Raw genomic sequence first — 23166 nt, forward strand, 5'->3', positions numbered from 1 at the left:
ATGGTCACAGTTTTTAGTAACAGATGTCATATGTCTTCATAAGTTTAGTTATAAAAAGGATTTAAACAAGATTGTCGTTAGAATGTAGGTTTTATTAATTTAAATTGTCAAAAGTACATGAATGTAACTGGGAGTTAAGCAAACGAGCCATGTTCCAAATTTATGACTTATTGTGCTGAACTGCACTGCCCTTTCCTTTAGACATCTCATCGTGTGTTCACCTGTAAAGAGAGAAAAACATCACTGTATGTGGTGGTACAATTAACCATGATTTTGCTACTCAGTTACTCAAAATGTACCATATCTCCATCTTAAATTCTAGCACTTTCACTGACAGCTGTGCCTCTTAAAAATCTCATTGTCAATTTTCATCAGTTATTATAGTCACAAATGCAGCACAACAGTCTGTACATAATTGTCATTAAGGTATAAGATAATTGAAGACTTAAAAGGCTAACCTGTGACACTAAAACACTTGATAGCTATGAAACTAGTCTTTGAGCATATATTAGCTTTTAAACTTACCACATCATCAATCTTAAGAATGCTGCGGACAGTTTCTGTTGCTAGGGTCAGAGCACTGACAGACACCAATAATGGCTGGACCACCAACTCTTCTAGGATATTAGAAATTCCACCCTACAATTTAAGAATTGCAACTTCAGTTTACAAGGAATTACCAATATGAAACAGTATTTCTTTCAGCATTTTCATTATGGAAAATCTATTAGAAATGTACTTATTCCTTATCAGATGGCCAAACAATTCACTGTAAGCATATCTATGTCTAAGTGTTATGAAATCTTTTCCACATGCCATGATTGGAGAAAAACAAAAGGTTCTGTTCAGTATGTAAAACAGGCATTAATATTTCCCTGTTTAGTGAAACTATATGCAGTAAGTAAATGAAATATCTCATCTTGACCATTGTCTTTCACAGAAATGAAATCATAAACAAATAAAAATTATACCAAGATAAAATTCTTATCAAAAGCATAAGACGAAATAGAATTCTTAATTATCCTCACAACAATCATCCCCATTGGTTTCCATAGAAAGCAGATGGATATTTGCTGCCTCTAAAACAAGCAGTCACCTGTTAGCTTTTGGCAAGCAAAAGGTCAATTGTTGTTTGATTATTGGTCCAATAGTAATCTACAAACTGAGTTAAATATTTAAAACTCAAGTTCTTACACATAAAGTAATAAAATAAGGAGCATCTTGTGCTATTCTGGCCCCAAAGATACATCTCTGACTACAGAGAACACCCAGGCCCAAAACTGGAGATGGCATTTGCTAAACCTATGTAAAGAGAAATTCTGAAAAGTACTTCTCATAGTTATAATAAAATGTGATCATCTGGAACAAAGGAGTCATTCTGAAGTTGGCCAGAAGGATCAAGATGTTGTTGAGTGAACCTCTTTTTTGAGTTACTTTATGTTCTAATTTAGCAGGTGCCACATTTGTACTGGCAAAATAAGCTTGTGGGCACCTGCACATATGAAGCATGTGACCTTTAAGATATACTACTGTTTTCCATACATGGTGAAAAATCTGTTTTGGTTTAATGTTTGACAACCATTATCTAGATATTGGCAAGGTCACATTTGTGAAAGCAATGATACAACTCCTGCTAACTGGGCAAAATGGCACCTCTCATATTTATCAAGAGAAGAGCAACCGATCCTATTCAACCCCAGCAGTGTCCCTCTAGTGGTTGATTCAAGTGTCTCCTTTGTGTTTCTTTTTAAGACTGTGAGCCCTTTTGGGACAGGGAACCATCTTCTTAGCTGCCCCTACCCCACCCATGCAAACCACTTTGGGACTTTTTAAAAAAGCAGCACACAAACAACAATAATACAAAAAGAGAAGAGCAAGTACTGGTGGTGTCAGAAAGGTTAGCCCCGATTCACAACTCTGCTACCACATATTAGACCTCAGGGATCAGTATCATGCTTTAAAGCGATGGGTTGCCAGTCTTCCTATCTTCAGGTAACATTTTCTGTACTACCTTTCCTACATTTTATCAGCAACCCTGTCTGTCACAGGATCCCTGTGTACTGCAGATAACTCTGGGCTGTTTGAAAAGGCATATTCTTAAATTGTGTGGCTCATCAGTCAAGCCTGCTGCACCAAGCTTGTGTGCTTACATAAACTGAGGAAATAACCAGCACATTACTGGGGGTGGGGATCAGTAACAATGGTCAGGTTCTGTTTTGGACAGCTGGTCTGCCATTACTGATCTTCGCATCAAATCAACCTTGGTAAGTTTCTCAGAAGCCCTAAAGTTCCTAAAAATACAACATATAAACTATTCTGGCTCTGAAGAATTGGTAACTTCTGGACTCTCCCTTATTCACTCATTCATTCATTCCGATTTCTATACCGCCCTTCCAAAAATGGCTCAGTGCAGTTTACACAGAGAAATAATAAATAAATGAGCCGTTGGCACTTACCTGAATGGTCATTCTCCTCAGAAGTATGGATGGCATCCGAGATCATCATGGGTTGTCACGACCTCCTGCTCCAAGACAGGGCCAATCAGAGAGCTTTTCCTCCTGTAGCAGGAGGGAGGGGCAATCCCCTCAGGCTTCAGTCTATAGCTAGCTCTCCGATGCTCCGGCTAGAGAAAAAACCAGTCGCAGAGAAAGAACCGAGCAGAATGGAACAACAAGTAAAGTAGAACTTTAGAAGAAAACGAGCTGTGAATTCTTATTGCGGAAAACCCCCACCCATGGGATGAGACGTACAACGCGGCAGAATAGAGCCTCCCCACACCTATATAGGGAACAGAAAGGTGGATAAGTTGGAAACAAACAGAAGCAGAAACACGAACGGTCGGGTGGGTCGGATGCCATCCATACTTCTGAGGAGAATGACCATTCAGGTAAGTGCCAACGGCTCATTCTCCCTCAGAAGAGGATGGCATCCGAGATCATCATGGGACATGCCATAGCCGCTATCCTAGCTGGGTGGGAGACCGTGAGAATGCTCCTATGGCGGGACCACCTGTTGCAGAACACGTCTGCCAAAAGCAGCGTCTGCAGAAGCCCAGTCGTGTATTTTATAGAATTTAACAAACGTGGACAGGGAGGCCCACGTTGCAGCTCTGCAGATATCGATCAAAGGCGCCCTCGTGGAGAGGGCTGCAGAAGCCGCGGCGCTGCGCATGGAGTGGGCAGTTATACCCTCCGGAGGCACCGCCTTAGCCGCTGTATAGGCCAAGCGAATGCACTCGCAGATCCAGCGTGACAAAGTAGGAGAAGAGACCTTCCTTCCCAGAGAGCAGTCCCTGAATGATACAAACAGGGAATCAGAGACCCTAAAGCCCTTAGTGCGCCGCAAATAGATTCTTAATGCCCTGCGGACATCTAGGGTGTGCCACTCCTTCTCCCTGGGATTGGCAGGGTGGGGGCAGAATGAAGGCAGCATGAGCTCCTGGGATCGGTGAAAAAGAGAATTAACCTTGGGCAGGTAAGTGGGGTCTGTACGCAGAACAACGTAATCGGAGTAAACTAGACACAACTCCTTCCTGGCTGACAAAGCGCCCAGGTCTGAGACCCGCCGGGCTGATGTAATGGCTACCAAAAATAGGACTTTAAAGGTAAGAATACGCAGCGGCACAGTCCTTAAAGGTTCGAAAGGAGGCTTAACCAGGGCCCGAAGAACCAAGTTCAGGTCCCAAGTGGGGAAACGATGGACCGGTGGAGGACTAAGGGCCGCCGCACCCTTAAGGAACCTTCGAATGTGGGGATGGCATGACAAAGGAGATGTCCCAGGAACCTGCAGAGTAGAGGAGATAGAAAACATCTGTTGCCTGAGGGTGGCCGGTTTGAGCCCCCTATCCAATCCGGATTGCAGGAACCCCAGTACCTGACTGACCGAGGCGGAGTGAGGGTCGGTCCCAACTGACACGCACCATGCCACGAATGCAGTCCATGTGGCTTGGTAAACCCTGAGTGTTGAGGGCCGTTTGGATGCCAAGATAGTCTCCTTGACTGCAGGAGAGTAACCGCATGCGTCTAGCGCGCCCCGCTCAACCTCCAGGCGTGTAGGTTCAACCAGCGCGGGTCCGGGTGGAAGAGTGGACCCTGTCGAAGGAGTTGGGGATGAGAGCCCAAGGGCACTGGAGGGGCTAGGGACATGTCGACGAGGTCCGAAAACCACGGGCGGCGCGGCCAATGCGGAGCCACGAGAATGAGTTCCGCCCGCTGTTGGCGGACCAATCTGACCATCTGGGACAGGATGGGCGTGGGGGGAAAGGCGTACATAAGGCCCTGTGGCCAAGGTGTCAATAGGGCATCCACCCCCTCGGCTCCGTGTGTTTGGTACCTTGAGAAGAACCTGGGGACCTTGGCGTTCCCCGGAGCCGCAAACAGGTCCACCTGTGGGTGTCCGAAGCTCGCCGTGATGGCGCGAAAGGCTTGCTCGTCCAGGACCCATTCTGCCTGGTCCAGCCTGGTTCTGCTGAGCCAATCTGCCAGCGTGTTGGACTCCCCGCTGACGTGCACTGCTTCTAGCGAGCCCAGGTGCCTTTCTGCCCAGTGTAGGAGCACAGAGGCCTCGTGCATCAGCGGCCAAGCCCTGGTCCCCCCTTGACGATTGATATGCGCCTTTGCCGTCGCGCTGTCGGTTTGAATCAGAACATGCCGACCGGCGATCAGAGGAAGGAAACGAATCAGGGAATAGCGGATCGCCCTCAGCTCCACCCAATTGATGGACTGGAGCCGTTCCTGAGGGGACCACAGACCCTGAGCGACCTGACTTTGGCAGTGACCGCCCCACCCCCGAAGACTGGCGTCTGTTGTGACCGTTACACGTGTCACCGGAAGAAAGGAGACCCCCTTGTTCAGGGCTGGCGACAGCCACCAGTGCAGGGACTTCCTCACCCGAGGGGTTAGAAGAACCCTGTCCCGGGCCCGGGAAGCTACCAAGTCCTGGAGGGGCAGGAGTAGCCACTGGAGTGGGCGTGAATGAAGGCGAGCCCAGGGAACTATCCCGATGGTGGATACCATCATCCCCTGTAGTTGGCTGAGGGAAAGAATATCCGGGCGACTGCGGAGACCCGCCTTTCGGCACGCGGTGGACAACCCTCGTCTTCTCTCTAGGGAGAGGGAGACCGTCCCCTTCATTGAGTCTATTATTGCCCCAAGATGTTGAATCCGGTTCTTGGGGACGAGGGAACTCTTCTGATAGTTCACGAGAAACCCGTGGGCCTGGAGAACTGAGATTGTCTCCCCAACATCCCCCAGGGCTCTCTGGAACGTTGGCGAACGGATCAAGAGATCGTCCAGATACGGGTATAAGTGAATCCCCTTCGTTCTCAAGTGCGCCACCAGTGCCACCATAACCTTGGTGAACACCCGTGGTGCAGTTGACAGACCGAAGGGGAGAGCACGGTATTGAAAGTGATCCCCCGCATAGGTGAACCGGAGGAACCTCCTGTCCTGGGGGTGAATGGGGACATGGAGGTAGGCCTCCTTCAAGTCCACTGAGGACAAGAAGTCTCCCTTTTGGAGAGCCAGCAGTATGGAGCGGAGGGTCTCCATCCGGAAGTGCTTGACCCACAGGAACCGGTTCACAAACTTCAGGTCGAGTATGGCTCTCGATTCTCCATTCCTTTTCGGCACTAGAAAAAGAATGGAGTAGACGCCACACCCAACCTCGTCTGGGGGAACCGGCTCGACTGCCTGAACCCTGAGCAGGTGGCTGATGGCAGACAACATCAGGGAATGTTTGCCCGACTTGGCTGAGGTGGGGGACCTCAGAAAACGGTCGGGCGGCTGGGAAAGAAAATCCAGCCTGTAACCCTGGCTCACGGTCTGGAGAACCCAGGCGTCCGAGCAAGTTTCCGCCCAAGCCTGGGCGAAATACTGTAGCCTGCCCCCTACCTGCGACTCCGAAGGACAGTCATTGAGCTGCCGGACGCTTGAACCCGGATTTTTGCTGATGCCCGGGCTGCCGGAACCTGGACTGGGAGTTGTCCCGAAAGGACGGCTGTGACCTTTTCCAGGAAGGAAACTTGTCCTGCCTATCTTGGCGGTTTCGAAAGGAGGACCGGAAACCCCTGAAAGAGGAAGAGAAGTTAGGAGTGTATTGCCTGCGCTCATGGCGCTGTGCTGAAGTTGAAGGCATCGCCTTCTTCTTGTCTTTCCCTTCCACCAGTACAGGCTCCAAAATGTCCCCAAACAGTTTGGTCCCTTTGAAGGCTGAGTTTGCCAAATTGGACCTAGACTTCTGGTCGACCCTCCAATGCTTTAGCCACAGATGTCTACGAACCGTGACATCAGAAGCCATAGCTCGGGCCGACAGTTGTGTAGCGTCCAGAGAGCTATCGGCCATGAAGGCAGAAGCCTTGAGTAATTTATTGAGCCCTTGCCTCAGAGCCAGCAGCTCGGGAGGTACTAGAGGTAGGAGTTCTTTAATCCATAGTACCGAGGCTCGGGCAAATATTGAATTGGCCATAGAAGCCCGCATGGCCAGCGAAGAGGCCTCATGGGATCTGCGCAGTGCAGCATCACATCGCTTGTCATCATGGTTGCGCAAGACCTCGTCCCCGTCCCTAGGCAAAACGGCACCCGTCACCAGAGAGGCGACCTCGGCGTCCACAGGGGGGACCTGTAGCGTGTCCATTACCGCCTTGGTTGTGGTATAAAGGCGCTTGATGCTAGGGGGGGGGCCCTTAGCCTCAGTGGGGTGCTCCCATTCTGAGTGAATAATGTCTTGCAAGAGTTGTGGGCAGGGCACCACAATCTCGGGTGCTTTTAATGAGGGTAAAACTGTGGAGACCCCTTCAGAAGAATCTTGTGGGAGAGGTACCACCCCCTCCAATCTCAAGGTCCTGCGGACCTTGTGCAGGAGCACAGGAAAGTCGGCTGGAGAAAACAGTCGATACGGGGCTTGTGGGGTAGGCGCAGTATCCCCCTCATCCCCTGAAAGTTCACCCTCTTCCCGGTCCGAGTCGGTGTCGGAATCCTCTGAGGGTGCCCCCCCCCCCCCCGTCGGAGAGCCCAGTGGACGAAGACTGTGGGGGAAAGCCCTGGCTGTCGCACATGGGCTGAGAGTGGGGGGACCGAGATCGCGCAACGCAGCAGGCTGCACTACAGCAGATGCGGGCGGAACGTTAGCGCCTGCAGGAGCCATATCTCCCGGCCTTAAAATGGCGGCCGCGGCAGCAGGTCCGTCCCCATGCACATTCAAAATGGCGGGCGCTGCAGATTGGGCGGGAAAACGATCCGCCAGAGCGGGAAGCAACCGCCCAAACTCCTCAGCCACTACATGCCGCAGGAGTGCGGCAAAACTCGGGGGAATCTCCTCCTCGCTGCCATCCGCGCCGCTGGAGGGGCGCGCGCGTTTAGCGGGAGGTTCCACGGGCAGAGGACTGGGCGGGGGCGGGGGGGCGGGAGTAACTTGCGTGCCCGTAGTCGACGGTATCTCCTGGAGAACAGGCTCTCGACTTCCCTGCTCGTCGGCCATAACGGGAGCAATAGGCAAGCTTCCCTTGGCCGTTTTAGCCGCCACCCGCTTGTCTTTGGAGGCTTTCTTTGCCTTCTTCCTGCGCTTGGCTTGATGAGTGACGGGCGCGGGAGTGGTTGCCGCCGCCCACTCATCCCGACACACTGATGGCGCCACGGAATCTTCCGAAAGAGAGGGGGAGACCCCCCCTTCGGGACAGGCCGATTCGGTTGCCATTCCGGCCAGAGGTAAATGACCGCTGCAGGAGAAGGGCCGCAGACGGCTGGCGCAATACAAACCGCCCCTATAAGCCCTGCTTAGCCCAGAACAACACTGACCTGACCGGCACAGCTCAGGACAGAGGAGAAACAAAGAATACCCTGACTGGAACAGCTCAGGAGTAGACAGATAGGGCTAGGGCCTAAGGGCAGGCGAAAATAACGGAGGAGAAAGATTAATAGCCAGAGCCAACGACTACAGCACCTGCCGGAGCGAGACAGGGCGAAGACTGAAGCCTGAGGGGATTGCCCCTCCCTCCTGCTACAGGAGGAAAAGCTCTCTGATTGGCCCTGTCTCGGAGCAGGAGGTCGTGACAACCCATGATGATCTCGGATGCCATCCTCTTCTGAGGGAGAATAAGATGGATCCCTGTCCCCAAAGGGCTCACAAACTAAAAAGAAACACAAGATAGACACCAGCAACAGTCACTGGAGGTGATGTGCTGGGGGTGGAGAGGACCAGTTACTATCCCCCTGCTAAATAAAGAGAATCACCACGGTAAAAGGTGCCTCTTTGCCCAGTTAGCAGGGGTTAACTTCCCCTCTCTAACACATGTCAATTTTGCAAGTGAGTGAGCGAGTGCATAGAAAGATATAAAAACTTAGTTCAGTTTATTTGCCAAACATCTGCACAGCTCCTGCATTAGTGAACGGATTTCATTTTTTTCAGATTGTACTGCGAATCATATTCTATGAACCTCAAAACATATATACATCAATAGCAAATTTAATATTAACCAAGCAAGGTCCGAGTTATTCAAACATAATTATGAAAATGGATTTATTAATTAGGTCAACATTTTCTGTCTGACCTCGGGAAGCGAACAGCACGTAACCAGACTACAGCTTAACAGATTAATCAGATTTGTTCCTTGGCAGCTGCTGCCAACTAATATTAAAATTATGCAGGATGTTTTGCTCATTCCACTTATAATGAATGCAGTGGGCAGCATGAGAGAAGCTGGCTCAGCCAACACCACAGTAAGCTCCCAACTTTGTTACTATCAGAAATGCACCAGTTCAGAAGGCTACATGGGGTATTTGTTCTGTCTTCCCACTTCGCAGATTACCTTTCTGACATTAATGCCAGCAGTTCTCTCTCCTTGTGCATGCCGGTTTCTCAATTCTGTTACAGTAGTGATAGGATTAAGGCCTGCATTTTCAGCCAAGGTAGAAGGAATAATTTCCAGGGCTTCTCCATAAGCACGGACACAGTAAGACTCCATGCCACTTAGGGTGCGGGCATACTCATTCAAGCGCAACGCCAACTCTATTTCTGGTGCTCCACCTCCTGCAATCAGGGCTCTGAAATTTATATATACACATTCATTTATTTATTTATCAAATTTGTACACTGCCCCAAACTTTCATCTCTGGGCGGTTAACAATAGCGTAAAACAAGTTAAAACATATACAAAAACTTAAAAACAATTTAAAAATCACCTACAAATTAAAACCTTAATATATATATATATATATATATATATATATATATATATATATATATATATATATATATATAATGTTAATTAGAGATAGTTGTCAGGTTATTTTACTAGTCTTCTGATGTGGATGCAATACCTTTTCTTTACCAAACAGCGGATGACACACAAAGCGTCATGAATTGAACGTTCAGCTTCTTCGATCACCAATTTGTTGGAGCCACGTACCACAATTGTTACAGTTTTTCCAGGGCTGGCACAGCCTGTAACCTGCAATACAAGCACAGCGTCACTATACTCTCCCCACTTTAGCAAATTACTGCTACTGCAGATTAAGAGTGTTTTCAGCGTCAAGAGCAGTGGAAGCAAACACAGGAACTTAGCAAATTGAAACTGGTTTCCGAGTCACTTTGGCAGTTTCTACCTAGCAGTATAGTATCAGCAGAAATAGAACAGAACTTTAAATTACGTTTTTGCACATGAGAGTTATTGCTGTAGGGTTAAGTTGTACTACTTAAATAGCAGTCACAGCTACTGATGAATACCAAGTTTTCCCCAAAATTAATAAGAAAAACAGAAAACATGCCTCGAGGATGCAGAATGGCAACGGCACCCCACAAAGATCATTATACAGTCTTTGATACTGTTACTCATGAGGAATTGGTGGTCTGACTGAATGACTTTGAGTGGGCCTCTAAGTGGTTTCTTACTTTTGGCAGTGTGGCAAGGGATTGCTGCTCTCGCCCCTTCAAACCTTCAGTCATTTCCCCGGGGTCAACCTTTTTCTCCCATTCAACAAGAAGTCTGCCAAGATTATACAGAGGAATGGTATTGGGTGCTACAAACATCTTTTTTTTCATCAGAACTTGTTTCTGTGGTCATTGTGTTTGGAACCAGTGTAGGGCTGAGTTCAGGGGGAGGTGAATGCAGACCAGCAGTTAGGGTCTGCAGACCCCACAGTCTGAGGAAGGTTGGACTGATAATAAATGGTGCTTCCCCCATTATTCAGCCTTGAGGAATGCTTCTTAATTTATGGCTGTATCTAGAAGCCCAGATTACAGTGAGGTCAACAATACCGCTGTTAACAACCAAATTGTTTATATAATTCCATTCACATCCATGGCATTTTACATGTAATAGGAAGGTGTCCTTTATTAGATAGAGACTTGTTGACCATTATTCATGTCTTCATCAAATCACCTAAACTAGTGTGATATACTCTAGTTGGGGATATTTTTAACAGTGTTTGGATTCTTCATCTGGTGGAGCGCCTTCCCTCTTCCGAGGCAATACAATACAGGTACTGATTCCCTAGTGTCTTCCAGGTAGAATTCAAGGTGAACTCTTAAGGATGTCATCTTTGTGCCAGGTCTAGAAAGAAAGAACCTTGCAAAGAGATGTTCTCTAATGCAGCTGCCCTTAAGTAATGAAAACCCCTCTTCTTGAACACACATCACAGGGTGGCAGCATTATTTCAGAAATATAAGATCTAACTGAGCTGACTTTTGGATGTCAGTACTATGCTGACAGAGAGATTGTGAGTTTTAGTGGAGTAAAATTTTATTAGACATAACAAAATGCTTCTGCTTTTGACACATTTGGTTTGAGCTTCCATAAGATAGATAATATAGCTAAATAAGAGACTACTACTTACCTTTATTAGCTTCCCAGAGCCATTTAAGTTGACTTCTTCTGCCAGTTCAGCAGTTCCCAGCATATCACCAGTGAACTGATCAATATGAGCAACTGGCTTTGTTCCAATGGTCTTTTCAAAAATAAGCCAACACAAAGAGATAGATCATAGGTTAATAGAGCATGCTATATATGACTATTTTATACATGCACATTGGCCTGGCTCATGTCACAGAAAGCCAGGGTCAAATCCAGTTTAACAAAACATCCCCTAGTCTCAGGACATGCACACCACCTTCCTCTCCCTATATAAAAGAGGGAAGGATTCTAATTTCGATCCTGGATTAGAAAAAGACAGAATCTGTCAAGATGTTTAAACTAGACAATCCTGACTTATTTTACCCAAAGTTTGCAAGTGAACCAAGATCTAAAGTTGGGACTGTATGCTGGTTTCAGATCCTAATTTATCTGAAAACTCTGGCAAAAAAAAATAAGCCAAGTTCAGAAACAGAATAATTTCTCCCCTCACAAAAAAGGGAGGAGTAGAGTGCATGCCTGAACCCAGGGAATGTTATGCAAAATGAGCATTCAATCCTGGGTTTCAATCTGCACGACATCTCTATTGGGCCTATGAGTTCACAGTCCCTCTTACAAAACCTATTAGTCAAATGTCATATTTTCCGAGGAAAGAAATTAGCAAAGAAGTAAGAGGCTGGTTCTGTCACATATTGGCAGACATGGCATGCAGTACAGCACAGGCAGGGCAGACCTGCCTGGGCTGTTGCATGGCTCTCAAGTACCTGGCAATGCTGCTGCACAAGAATGTACTCTTGCATGATCACGTTTTGTACTACTTCCAGAGATGTTTGGGGCGGTATAAAAATATGTTAAATATAAATAAATAAATAAAATGAAAAGTAGCACAAGACGTGAGACCGAACAAGACTCAGCAGTACCAGTACTGCCCTCTTGCACAGCAGCATCGCCAGATGATTTAGAGCCCTGCAGTGAAGCAGAAAGGTCTGCACCACTCATGTTACGCTGCGGGACATGTCAACCTGGGTTTCTTACCACAGACTATGTACAAGTTGTATATCTGATTCCAAGACAAAACCACCAAGTATCAAGGGCAATTTCAATAATGCTAAATTAGACTGTCTGAACCAACCTATTTCATAAATAAAATATTCACACCACCTTCTTACCTTACATATAAACTCAATATCTTCTCTCTCAATATCTTTGATGACCATGATCCTCATTTTGTTCAAGAAATGTAGAGCTAGATCACTTAGAGCATCCCTAAAACCAATACAGTGAATTAACTACAAATCTACCACCAGTTAGTAGTGACAGGTGAACTGCCTGGTCAAGCTTAGAACTAAGCTAAAAGAACCCTATCTATTCCAAGCTGTATAAGACCCCATTGTACCCAACTTCCGGCAATGACATCACTGGGAGAATGGCAGGATCCAATACCTCCCCCATTTACCTAGCTATCTGCCCACTTCAGTGGCAGGATGGAGGTCTCCTCCCACTATCTCTAGTACCTGGTGACTCAGGACACAGCAGAAAATGTATTTTCCCTGTACTGCAGCGGTGCTGGGGAAAGAACCTTATTTCCCAGCACTCTTGGCTTGCAGATACAGCAGAGAGCAAAGGGGATAGAAGTGATTAAAAAAAAAGTATTTCCCTTTCATCACCAGCACCAGAGCGGCAAACCAACTAGACGGGAGGGAGTTTGGCGACAGGGTGGCTCATGAGAGGACTTGACTTCATCTAGGGATCACGTTAAAATGCAAGCCAGGAAAAAAGCTTTCCAGGCCATAATGCTCACCTTGTATTGCAGGCAAACTTCACAAGCCACCAAGATGCATATTTCTGAGCCAGGAAATATGAAACCCGGCAACATAACTAACAGTTATCTCTCTAGCAAGTGTTTATTGGAGTCAAGTCAGGCAAAGCACAAGAACCACAGAAATGCAAAGTTTCCTGGTTTCTTACTTAAGAGTTCTCAGAATTACTTTTCAAGCTATATCCTGCATATTTTCAGAAGGCTTCAAAGAAAGTCTTCAACCCTGCAAAGGATTTTAAACCCTGGATATTACTCATTAAGCAACAGTAAGACTAAGTATGAGCTACTGGAATAAGCATACCGTAGAATAGATTTCTGAATGAGCAGCACATTGCATCCAGTCTTCTTAATTTGCTTAACTAAATTCAGTATGTAGGCTCTTTCTTCACGTAAGACCCTGTCCATTTGAGTGTAGTCAGAAACAACAATCTGGTTATCCATCTAAAAAATAAAAATATGTAAACGTCAAATAAATAACTGTAGCAATAAAAACTTCACTATCTTTACTCAAAAACAATCAACTGCTAACAAAACAAAAAGAAACCCCTGCCCAAACTGAAGACATCCAGACAGTCCACTGCTGGGCCACTGGTGCCTGTCAGTTGATGGGATTCCTGCAAAGAGTGCTGACTAGGTGGACCTTAATCTGATACTATAAGGCAGTGTTTCTCAACCACTGGTCCGTGAGGAGTTGAGTGCCGGTCTGTGCTGGTCCATGAGGAATTAATCCCCCCACCAAACAATTTTGAGCCGGTGGGGGCCACCGCTGCAGGGAGTTCTCCAGAGCTCATTTCTAGGCAGGCAGCCCTCACTGCTGGGATAACGTTGGTTTCGTGGAAGCTAAATGAGTGTTATCCCAGCAGCGAGGGCTGCCTGCCTAGAAATGAGCTCTGGAGAGCTCCCAGCGGTGGTGCCCCCCCCCGCTTGAAATTGTTTTGGGGGTGCCTGGGGGTGGAGACGAGGGGGAGACCCCTTTGCTAACTGCTGGTCCGGGAAACTGCACACAAAGCTTGTACCGGTCCATGACTCCAAAAATGTTGAGAAACACTGCTATAAGGCATCTCTTGAGTTCTTAAACAAAAGTGCACATTATTATTATTATTATTATTATTATTATTATTAATTCGATTTCTATACCGCCCTTCCAAAAATGGCTCAGGGCAGTTTACAAAGAGAAATAAAACAAATAAGATGGCTCCCTGTCCCCAAAGGGCTCACATTCTAAAATCACATTCATGCAGAATCACTTAGGAGACCCTAAAGATGCAGTTTTGTTTTGTAAATTTAACACATACTAGCAGACCACAGGAATTCTAACCACTACCCAAAAAAACCCAACATGGAAAGTCAGCCCAGTCCTATTTTAAGGTTTTGGCCTCTTAGCACAGGGCTTGACAAATCCCAGGTGCGAGGGAACCATGGTGCCTAGAAATATAATGGTAGCGGCTAGATTAGGATATTAAGAGGTGGAATTGGTGGCCCTGTTTCTGTTCAAAGTATGTTACTTGTGAAGGGAATAAAGAGAAGCCCATTTGCCCTCTCACTCCACAAAACCAGTAATTTTGTCAAGTGTTCATTGTCTGGCTCCTAGATCCAAAGAAAATTTGTTAAGGCCTGGACAACAGCATAAGGAAAGAAAATATAATATACTCCTACATGTATTTATATCAGTCACCTAATGGCACAGTGGGGAAATGACTTGACTAGCAAGCCAGAGGTTGCCAGTTCGAATCCCCACTGGTATGTTTCCCAGACTATGGGAAAGACCTATATCGGGCAGCAGCAATATAGGAAGATGCTGAAAGGCATCACCTCATACTGCGCGGGAGGAGGCAGTGGTAAACCCCTCCTGTATTCTACCAAAGACAACCACAGGGCTCTGTGGTTGCCAGGAGTCAACACAGATTAGACAGCACACTTTACATGTATTTATAATTATTTTTTAAATATATATATATATATATATAATTAAGATGTCACAATCACCACAGACAAGAGACGAAAAACAAGTCAACTTACATCTGTTTTTGGAGCTGACAAGCAAAACTGAATGAGTCCTATCTTGGCTTTTTCGACTCTGGTTACTCCAGTGTTGGCCACTTTCTGAGTGAGGACCAGCCCTTCAACCAATTCACAGTCGTCAATTGTTCCCCTAAGAATAAGCATTCCATGAGCAAACACACACAACAACTAGATTCCAGAAGTTTTGTTTTTGGAGAGTTACTACTTACCCAAGCTTTTTAACAATTTTGATATCTCTAAGATCCACACCACTAGCTGTAGTGGGATCTATCACCTTCATCACAGCATCCACACTCATTGGAGAAAGCAGACTAGAATATTGTGAGACAACCTGCAGAGATTTAGTGAAGATCCACATTTTAACTTAGTGTGCTTGCCACACTTCCATAACAACTTCATCAAATGAATGCATTTCAACCTAGCTAACAGCTACATGAAGCAAACACAGGACATGTGTATAGAGTTTCTTTCTGGTATTCACTACTCTGTGTATGGAAGTTATTAGAAATAATGTGGTTTCCTAATGATTCTTCCTCTTTGCTGGCCAATCTCACACTCCAGAAAGTACCATATAACCAAATTCCAAATAGGTCCAATACAATTGCCCAGTAAATTGTTCAAAACAGCTTAATGGTGATGTTAATTCATTAAAAAAATACATATTTAGCAACAACTTGTGCAGCAGCTCCCCACTGAAACATAGTACATTGCACATTTTCTACACATATTTATTTATTTATTTATATCTCGCTCTTCCTCTGAGGAGCTCAGGCAGAAAGTAGGAAAAATCACAAAGGGTATGACAAGTAAATTCATTTCGCAAACCATGATTAAGTAGATAATGATACCAAAAAACCCCTCCCCCTGCAAAAAAGACACCTGCTGTGTCATAAATTATGCCAGTGTCTACCATGATTACACAGGGAAACATTAGGAACATACTCCACTGACTCTCATTTACCCCATGTCACTTATTTTCCTTCTAGTAAGATTAATGTTCATAGCACCTTGCACACGACAAAGCTCTACTCTTAAGTTAAACATTCAATAATATACAATTAAAACAGTATAACATATAACACAAGATGAGACCTAAAACCACCAGAAGAGAATTCAAAGAGCCACAGTTAAATATTCCCCTTGCCAAAGTTCTGGCAAAGAAAGAACAAGTTGTTCCGGTAAGAACTAATCTGCCTACTTTCCTTTCACTATAATCTGAATTGATATTACCATCCTCACAAGTTAGCCCACTTCAGCCTTAAACATTCACACATCTGCCATCTTGAATTGGGGTGGATGACAACACCACGAACTACACCACTGAGGTGTCGCTGTGTGTCCTGACAACTGTACCCAACTTGGTTCATTTTGGTCCAGGCATTGCAAAATTGATGGGGGGGGGGGCGGAGATACACACAGATGGACACACACACAGAGCCGGGTGATTTCATGAGCTTACTTTCCTTAAGGAAAGTAGGCTAAAAATGGCTGCAGTCCTCCAAGTATTACACAAGGATGATACATGGGTCTCATTTATTACATGACTTAATGCAATGATATTCCATTTGTACTGAATACTGAATTGAAAATTGAATGATATTCAATCTGTATAAGCACAGACATGCTGTAACCACCCACTTCCTTAACAGTCTTGTTTCCAAGCATACCTTTGAACTCAGGGCAGTAGTTGCACTGTTAAGTAAGGTTTCTCTGTCACTCAGCTCAATTGGATGTCCCATGCTGGTCAAGACTTCAACACCTTTATCTAATGCCTTCTGGAATGACTCCGAGATTATTGTGGGGTGAATGCCTAGTTAGAGTTTAAGACACAAGATTATCCAAACCATAGTTAATACTTAGATCTTAAATGAAGCTGTTTGAAACAAGTCATTTCCAGTTGAACTGGCACTTCAAATGCCTTCTGCATTACTGCACAGTAATATAACCCAACTCTATTTATTGCCCTCAGCATCTATACGTGACTACACTCATTTAGCCTTAACAGTGTCTGCTGAATTGGCAGATTTCTTAGAAGTAATGCATGCTATTCTAAACCACTTCCAAAGGCAACAGAGAATATATATCACCTCCATATATTTATACCTATATCTAGGACATACATGAAATAAATAAAATGCTCATTCATTTTGCCTTGCCTGAAAGAAAACATTGGCCGACATCCATAGCCACAAGCTGCTTGTGGAAGGATGTTGCACTCATGCAAAACTGTTGTGCTAGCTGGTTGCGCCAAGTCTGGAGCTTGCTTTCCAGACTAGTATTGTGTTATTGCAAGCATGCTTGCACAACAGCTGCACAACTGTGGCATGCCTCCTTTCTTTTGATGGGTATAGCACAATTCTGCAACTCCCCCCAATTTTTAGAGCAATTAAGCTAACTTTGCACTCGCACAAATGTGTTCACTCTGGATGTCAGCCACTGACTTCCAATTTCAGCTCGGGCACCCACTACCTCTTCTCTTGGAGTACACAATGCTCCAAATCAAACTTCAGGTCCACTTTAAAAGGCGATATTACAGAGAAAAACCACTGTTAGGAGACTATCAAAGGATTACAACAACAACAAGGCAACAAGGTAATATGTCCAATATTTTATGGTCAGATTCCACACAGATATCTCCATCCAAGACTAGCATGCATGTTAGCCAGCCTTGCAAACAAGTCCACCAAGGTCACTAGCCCACTCCACCCCAAAAACCACAGTTAACCTGCTTACCTATACAAACTTAGGTTCATCATTATGGCACTAAAGGGGGTGGGGGGTGGGATACAAGCTCTGTATTCCCTGCTTGGTTACCTTGCTTGACTTGCCATAGAAGCAACTGTCGTGTGTCAATGATGCTTTTCATTTTATTATTTATTTAACATATTTTTATACCACCCAAAACCTACGTCTCTTTTCTCATTTTTGAATATTTTCAATTCCCCCACCCCCAAGACCAAACAACAAAGGAGGACAACTGAATTTGCATGGGCTATATCTTTTAAAGTCAAAAACCTACCTTTCTGAAGAAGTCTTGAACAGGAATCCAAAAGAGCACCAGCAATGACGACAACAGAGGTAGTGCCATCTCCAGCTTCAATATCTTGCGCTTTGGCTAATTCCACCAGCTATTTGTTGCAAAAAATTTAATAAAATAATTTTATTTGTATTGTATTAAACAAACATTTACACAAGTTTACCGAGTTCAATCACAAGCTTTGCACAAGTATTAAAATTATGGGACTTTTGGCAGAGATGGTTGCAGGAAACAAGAAAGCCTGAGCAGGGTCCTGCATTTTGCATAAGCATCAACTACAATACCATCAGAGTTACATAGCTGTGCTTGTACAACTCCTCCAAGAGGAGATAGACCACATGTAATAGCCACAGGAACACCTAACATACTGGAGAAACACAAATATTTCCATAATCCAACATCACATTTTAGAACAGCATGAAATTTACTTGCCATTTTAGCTGCAGGGTGAAGAACCTGCATCTGCTTCAAAATTGTTGCACCATCATTTGTGATTGTCACGTCTCCTTTCCCATCTTGGATCTGAAAAAGCACAAACAATTTTTGCTTTTACACACAAACTTTTTAAGAGAGTGTCGATTTACAAACCTAAGCTTCCGATTTCTAGTTCCTACTAGACACCTCTAGCCACACATAATACTACATAACGGAAATGTTGGATGTCAAGCATGCTGCATTCATACATATTTGGCGGGACTGTAATTTAGTGCCTAAATGTTGGCTGGAGATCTCTCTTCACCAAAAGTTTTCCTGTTAAATGATCTGAAGGCCTGTGTAGAGGAGGAGGAGGAGGAGTCCTGTGTATTTTTATCATAAGCTTTTGTGGACTACAGCCCACTTCATCAGATACACAAAGCACTTGCTGCCACAACAGACTAACGTGGCGGCTACTCTAGAAGTAAAAGAAGAAGAAATATTATTGACCAGCTGTCTGTCAAGAACCTGTTAGCAACCAACCTGAAGTTTGCAAAAATTCTTCAATAAAGGAATGCAGCAGGAAAATCTGGTGGGTTGTTCCAATGAGCAAAGAACCTGTATGACTTTAGGTCTACAAGGGCAACCTTAATGTTTTTGTTTGTTTGTTTGTTTTTAAGAATGGGGGAAATTCTTAATTTTCTGGAGCAGAGATAACCTCCAGAGGAAATGCAGATAAAAGCTTTGATGGTATAACAACTTTATAGGTTCTATTTTATAGCAATGATTAGTGTATTGTTTTATTTGCTTATGGTCAACTTTTTGATTTATATATATAAGTGTTATTTGGTTTTAGAGAAATGCTAAAAGAACCAGAGGTTGCTGGTTCAAATCCCCACTGGAATGTTTCCTATGGGAATCACCTATATTGGACAGCAGCAATATGGGAAGATACTGAAAGGTATCATCTCATACTGCGCAGGAGATGGCAATGGTAAACACCTCCTGTACTCTACAAAAGACAACCACAGGGCTCTGTGGTCATCAGGAGTCGACACCGACTCGACAGCACACTTTACCTTTACTAAGCTTTTTGAGTAAAATTATTTTTACCATTAGTTGTTTACAGTCTTGTATCATATAATTAAATTTCATACAAAAAAGAACCCTTCATCCAACAATTGACTATTTGCCTTACCAGCTTTCTTAGAAGCCTCCAATTTCATAATAATGCTATACAGGGGGTCATTTCATACTTTAAAGTAGTTACAATAAAACTTAATAATGCTCCACATTTGTATTCTGTTTTTGAGTGTTCAAAGCACTTCATGTGTATTATCTTGCTGCAACCTTCCAACAACCCTGTGACAGCAGTATCATTAAGCCTATGCTGCATGAGAGATGAGGCTGGGAAGGAATTGATTGCTTAACGCTGCTTCATGAGTTCATGGCAGAGTTTACGATTCAAGCTATCCTGATTATTTATTTATTACATTTATATACCCCCCCCATTCCAAATGGCTCTAGGCGGTGCACAGCAGCAAAAATAAAACCCGCGAGTCAGTCCTTTATAAACAATCATGGAATAATAATAATAATAATAATAATAATAATAATAATAATAATTATTATTATTATTCAATTTCTATACCGCCCTTCCATTAGATTAGTAACTCCATCTCCTATCCATTCCACCACACCAGCTGCATGATGTTTGCCAGAGCAACACTGTTTCCTATAGCAAGGATGGGAAGTATAACAGCTATGTATGCTCACTAAAGAGGCCTTGATTGGGCCACAGCTGCCAAATACTGATTGAATGATTGATTGATTGAGTGCCATCAAGTCGGTGTCAACTCATACACTATATAGACGACTTGTGTATGCCGCATGTAAAGCATGAAGCAGCCCCATCTGCACAACAGCTGTGAGGAGGTTTTCCTCCTCTTTCCATGAGGCCTTCCTTCAGTACTTGTATCTTTGTCAATCCAAAGCATATGCCTCCTCCTTTCAGCAGCTTTACTTTCTGAATCCTGTGCTCAGAGCATCCTCACTTTATTTACAAATACAATGCAGTCTCTTCTTGTCTGCTGGCCTGCGTGTGAGATTATTGCTAGCAAAATGAATCATTAGCACTATCTTGAGAGATCATTCTCCTCAGTGGTAAGGAGAGTATCTGATGATGCTGGGTTTCTCCTCCCACCTGCTCCAAGACAGGGCCAATCAGTGAACAACTTCCATCAGGTAGTCTGGGAGGAACTACCCACCCCGCCTCAGTTTGAAGCAGCAGAGACAGGTGCTTGGTCAGCTCGCTGGGAAGGATCCCCATGGAGGTGCCTTGCCATGTCCTCTGGCCTGAAGTCTGTCGAGCCCTCCCCAACTCATTGTCCTACTGAGTTGGGACTGAAGCACTGTACTTGCGAGGACTTGCCATTCTGTGAGTCCTTCCGAGGCGCTCTCACCTCCTTGGCCTTTTTATCCTTTGGGGGGAAGTTCTCAGTGCAGGGATGTGTGGCCACCAGCCATTCCACCCAACGGACTGAGGAGTCATCGGAGAGAGAGGGAGAGACCTCTCTCTCGCAGCCTGAGGCACAAGTGGCCATGTTATCGAAGCCACAATGTGCAGCAGCAGACTGGGCGATTCAACACACCTCCGTCTCCCTACCCCGACTCACAGAATGAAAGACGAGGCAAGGCGAGGCGGGTGGGCTGACAAACAAAAGAGGGTAGCTTCAGCACCGAGCTGGAAGTAATACCTGTTCCAAAGTGAGACAAGGTGAAACTTGGGGCCGAGGAGGATAGCTCCTCCCAGGCTACCAGACGAGTTTATTACCGATTGGTCCTGTCCTGGAGCAGGTAGGAGGAGCAACCCAGCATCATCAGATACTGCCCACTGAGAGTGAAATGATCATTCAGTCCACATAACCCTGACATACAATCTGCTACCTGACAATGCTCTATCACTACCCCTGAAAATGTTACGTTTCCATACTCTCAAACCATCACCGACACTGTTTAAAAGCGCATTTTTAAAAATGTACTGCAGTAATCTAATCAACTTGAGACTTACCATTTTGTCCATTCCCTTTGGTCCAAGGCTTGTCCGAATAGCATCTGCAACCGCTAAAATTAGATGTAAACAAAAATTATCATATACACCAACCCAATTAACAGAATGCATGTTTGTCAGTCTTTGGGGCTTTTTAAAAAAAGAAGGAAATAAGTTGTTCACTTCCCTAAAATAATTTAGTCGGTACTCCACCCACACTTGTGATTTTTTTTATTTCAGGGACAAGCTTATTAAAAAGTGTATAGAGAGGAAATATTAGGTAAATAACTGTTACCCATCTAGAAATTTATTGGACACTGCTGGCTCTAAGCTATAATGCCACAATATTGCTGCATGCCACAATACTGGCGACACTGTTTAAAATACCAGCTTTTATGGAAATATAAATTGTTAAAATAAGAATCTATTCAGCTTGACAAAAAACTCTCTTTCACACACACACACACAATTTCTAAAAAAGAATTATCACAGGTCCCCATTATCAGTATTCAGAAGAAAAAAACTCACAATTCCCAAAACATTCTACAGCTTGTGGAACTTTGTTCTGATAACAAAGACACAGAAACACCCGAATGAGAACCAAATAGCCCTTATTATTATTGTCACCATTGTTATTAACCCAGCACCAGCTATAGAAATAGCATGATACAGACAGAGTTCCATCAACTAATTTTTTTAGGCACCATCCCTAGCTTACTATTACTATTGCACTGCTATTTTTTTAGGCTGAAATCCTATGCATATATATTTGGGAGTGAGGGCCACTAAAATCTGCATGATTTACTTATGAGTAAACATACACAGGGTTGAGCTACAGAGAAAGTGGCGGCAAGCTTTTCTCCACGAGAGGCCATCTTCCAGCAAACAGGCACGGATAGTAAGCAATCTTATTCTGTTCCCCCAGGGGACGTCAACGACAGCTGGCTCCGGCTGCAGAAAGCACGTCGATACACCTTCCCCTCAATCCCACCAGAAACATAAAGCACCATGATCATGACTAGCAATCATTTGGGGAAGCCCGATGCAAAGCATGTTCAGATTAGACTGACATTTAGGGTTTAGATTTTGAACCTGGGTTTTTGGTGTGTGTGTTTTTGCACAGAACTGCAACCTTAGTAGCACATAAATAACTTCCTGCGGAAAAACCACCCGGGCTGGGTCGATTGCTAAGAGCGGCTTCCGAGCAAATTCATTTTTATTGAGACAGCGGAGGGGCGGGGTGTGGTCGCGAAGCCCTGCATCGGCTGCCGGCCTTGCCTTCCATCAGGACAATGGCGCGCTCCACGCCACGAGCCCCTTTCCCCTCCTCTCCCCGCCCCCGCCCAGCGAGAGGACAATGGGCGGCTCCCCAGCCCAGCGGTGTTACCTTTGCCTGCAGAGATGTTGCTGAAGCGGATCTGGGCGGGCTTGTCTCTGTCCTGGTAGGAGCTACTACCACGATACCCGCCAGAGCTGCGGTTCCCGGCGCTGGCGCCCATAAGGGGCCCCTTCAAGCTCGCGTTCTCCGGCATAGCTGCGTCCAGCCACCCTACTGAAGCCTCCGATGGCGATGGATCCTTTCCTTTCTCGCCCGGACCACGACTAACGGTTCCCGGCCGACACGAAGCTTCCAGAACGCGCCGAAAACAGCCAGCGCCAAAAGGGTCCTTCAGCCAGACGCTAAAGCTAGCGCAGGGGATGACGTCCCTTAGAGGGCTGTCTATCGCAGATGCCTGCTCTTAGGAGTCACAAAAACTAACTCCGCTGCAGTCAAACTGCGAAACGAAAGCTCTGGCGCGTAGGAATAGGCGGGCAAAGCAGGCAGGCATCTCTGGTTAACCCTGGTGTCAGGTAAATAAGGAGGTCATCTAAAGCCCCCCCCCGCCCCTTGCAACTTAAGTTAACTATCCAGGAGCTTTCTCACACAGAGGTTTTACCCCGAATTTCCTCCGGGGGGCAGGCTATATGTTCTCACTATAGCC

The 23166-nt window shown here is 45.1% G+C and overlaps 2 protein-coding genes across 2 annotated transcripts in view; one reads left to right on the forward strand and one right to left on the reverse strand.

Annotated features, from left to right (window-relative positions):
* Positions 1 to 71: 71 nt before the first annotated feature.
* CCT4 (chaperonin containing TCP1 subunit 4) lies at positions 72 to 22944 on the reverse strand. Its single transcript, XM_053284274.1, has 14 exons — positions 22572 to 22944; positions 21206 to 21258; positions 18154 to 18243; positions 17704 to 17812; positions 16352 to 16494; positions 14894 to 15015; positions 14682 to 14814; positions 12964 to 13103; positions 12013 to 12109; positions 10830 to 10940; positions 9315 to 9445; positions 8804 to 9038; positions 526 to 639; positions 72 to 221 (listed from the first exon to the last, which is right to left on the reverse strand). The coding sequence occupies exons 1-14, from the start codon at positions 22714 to 22716 to the stop codon at positions 207 to 209; spliced, it is 1638 nt and encodes a 545-aa protein (XP_053140249.1). The 5' UTR covers positions 22717 to 22944; the 3' UTR covers positions 72 to 206.
* The window catches only part of LOC128339823 (cyclic nucleotide-binding domain-containing protein 2-like), a 37141-nt gene continuing 36778 nt past the window's right edge, over positions 22804 to 23166 (forward strand). The window contains exon 1 of the mRNA XM_053284272.1: positions 22804 to 23035. The gene's annotated coding sequence lies outside the window, so the exon portion shown is untranslated. The remainder of the gene's footprint in view (positions 23036 to 23166) is intronic.

Source organism: Hemicordylus capensis, chromosome 1 (genome assembly GCF_027244095.1).
Source record: "Hemicordylus capensis ecotype Gifberg chromosome 1, rHemCap1.1.pri, whole genome shotgun sequence".
NCBI lineage: Eukaryota > Metazoa > Chordata > Lepidosauria > Squamata > Cordylidae > Hemicordylus > Hemicordylus capensis.

Bases quoted from the DNA above. Each gene is read 5' to 3' on its own strand.
- CCT4 (XM_053284274.1), bottom strand. From the start codon at position 22,716: ATGCCGGAGAACGCGAGCTTGAAGGGGCCCCTTATGGGCGCCAGCGCC. The intron at 12,110-12,963 runs GTATGCTTATTC...TATTGGTTTTAG, and splicing joins ATTCAGAAATCTATTCTACG to GGATGCTCTAAGTGATCTAG. The intron at 640-8,803 runs GTAATCTGCGAA...CTTAAATTGTAG, and splicing joins CTGGCATTAATGTCAGAAAG to GGTGGAATTTCTAATATCCT.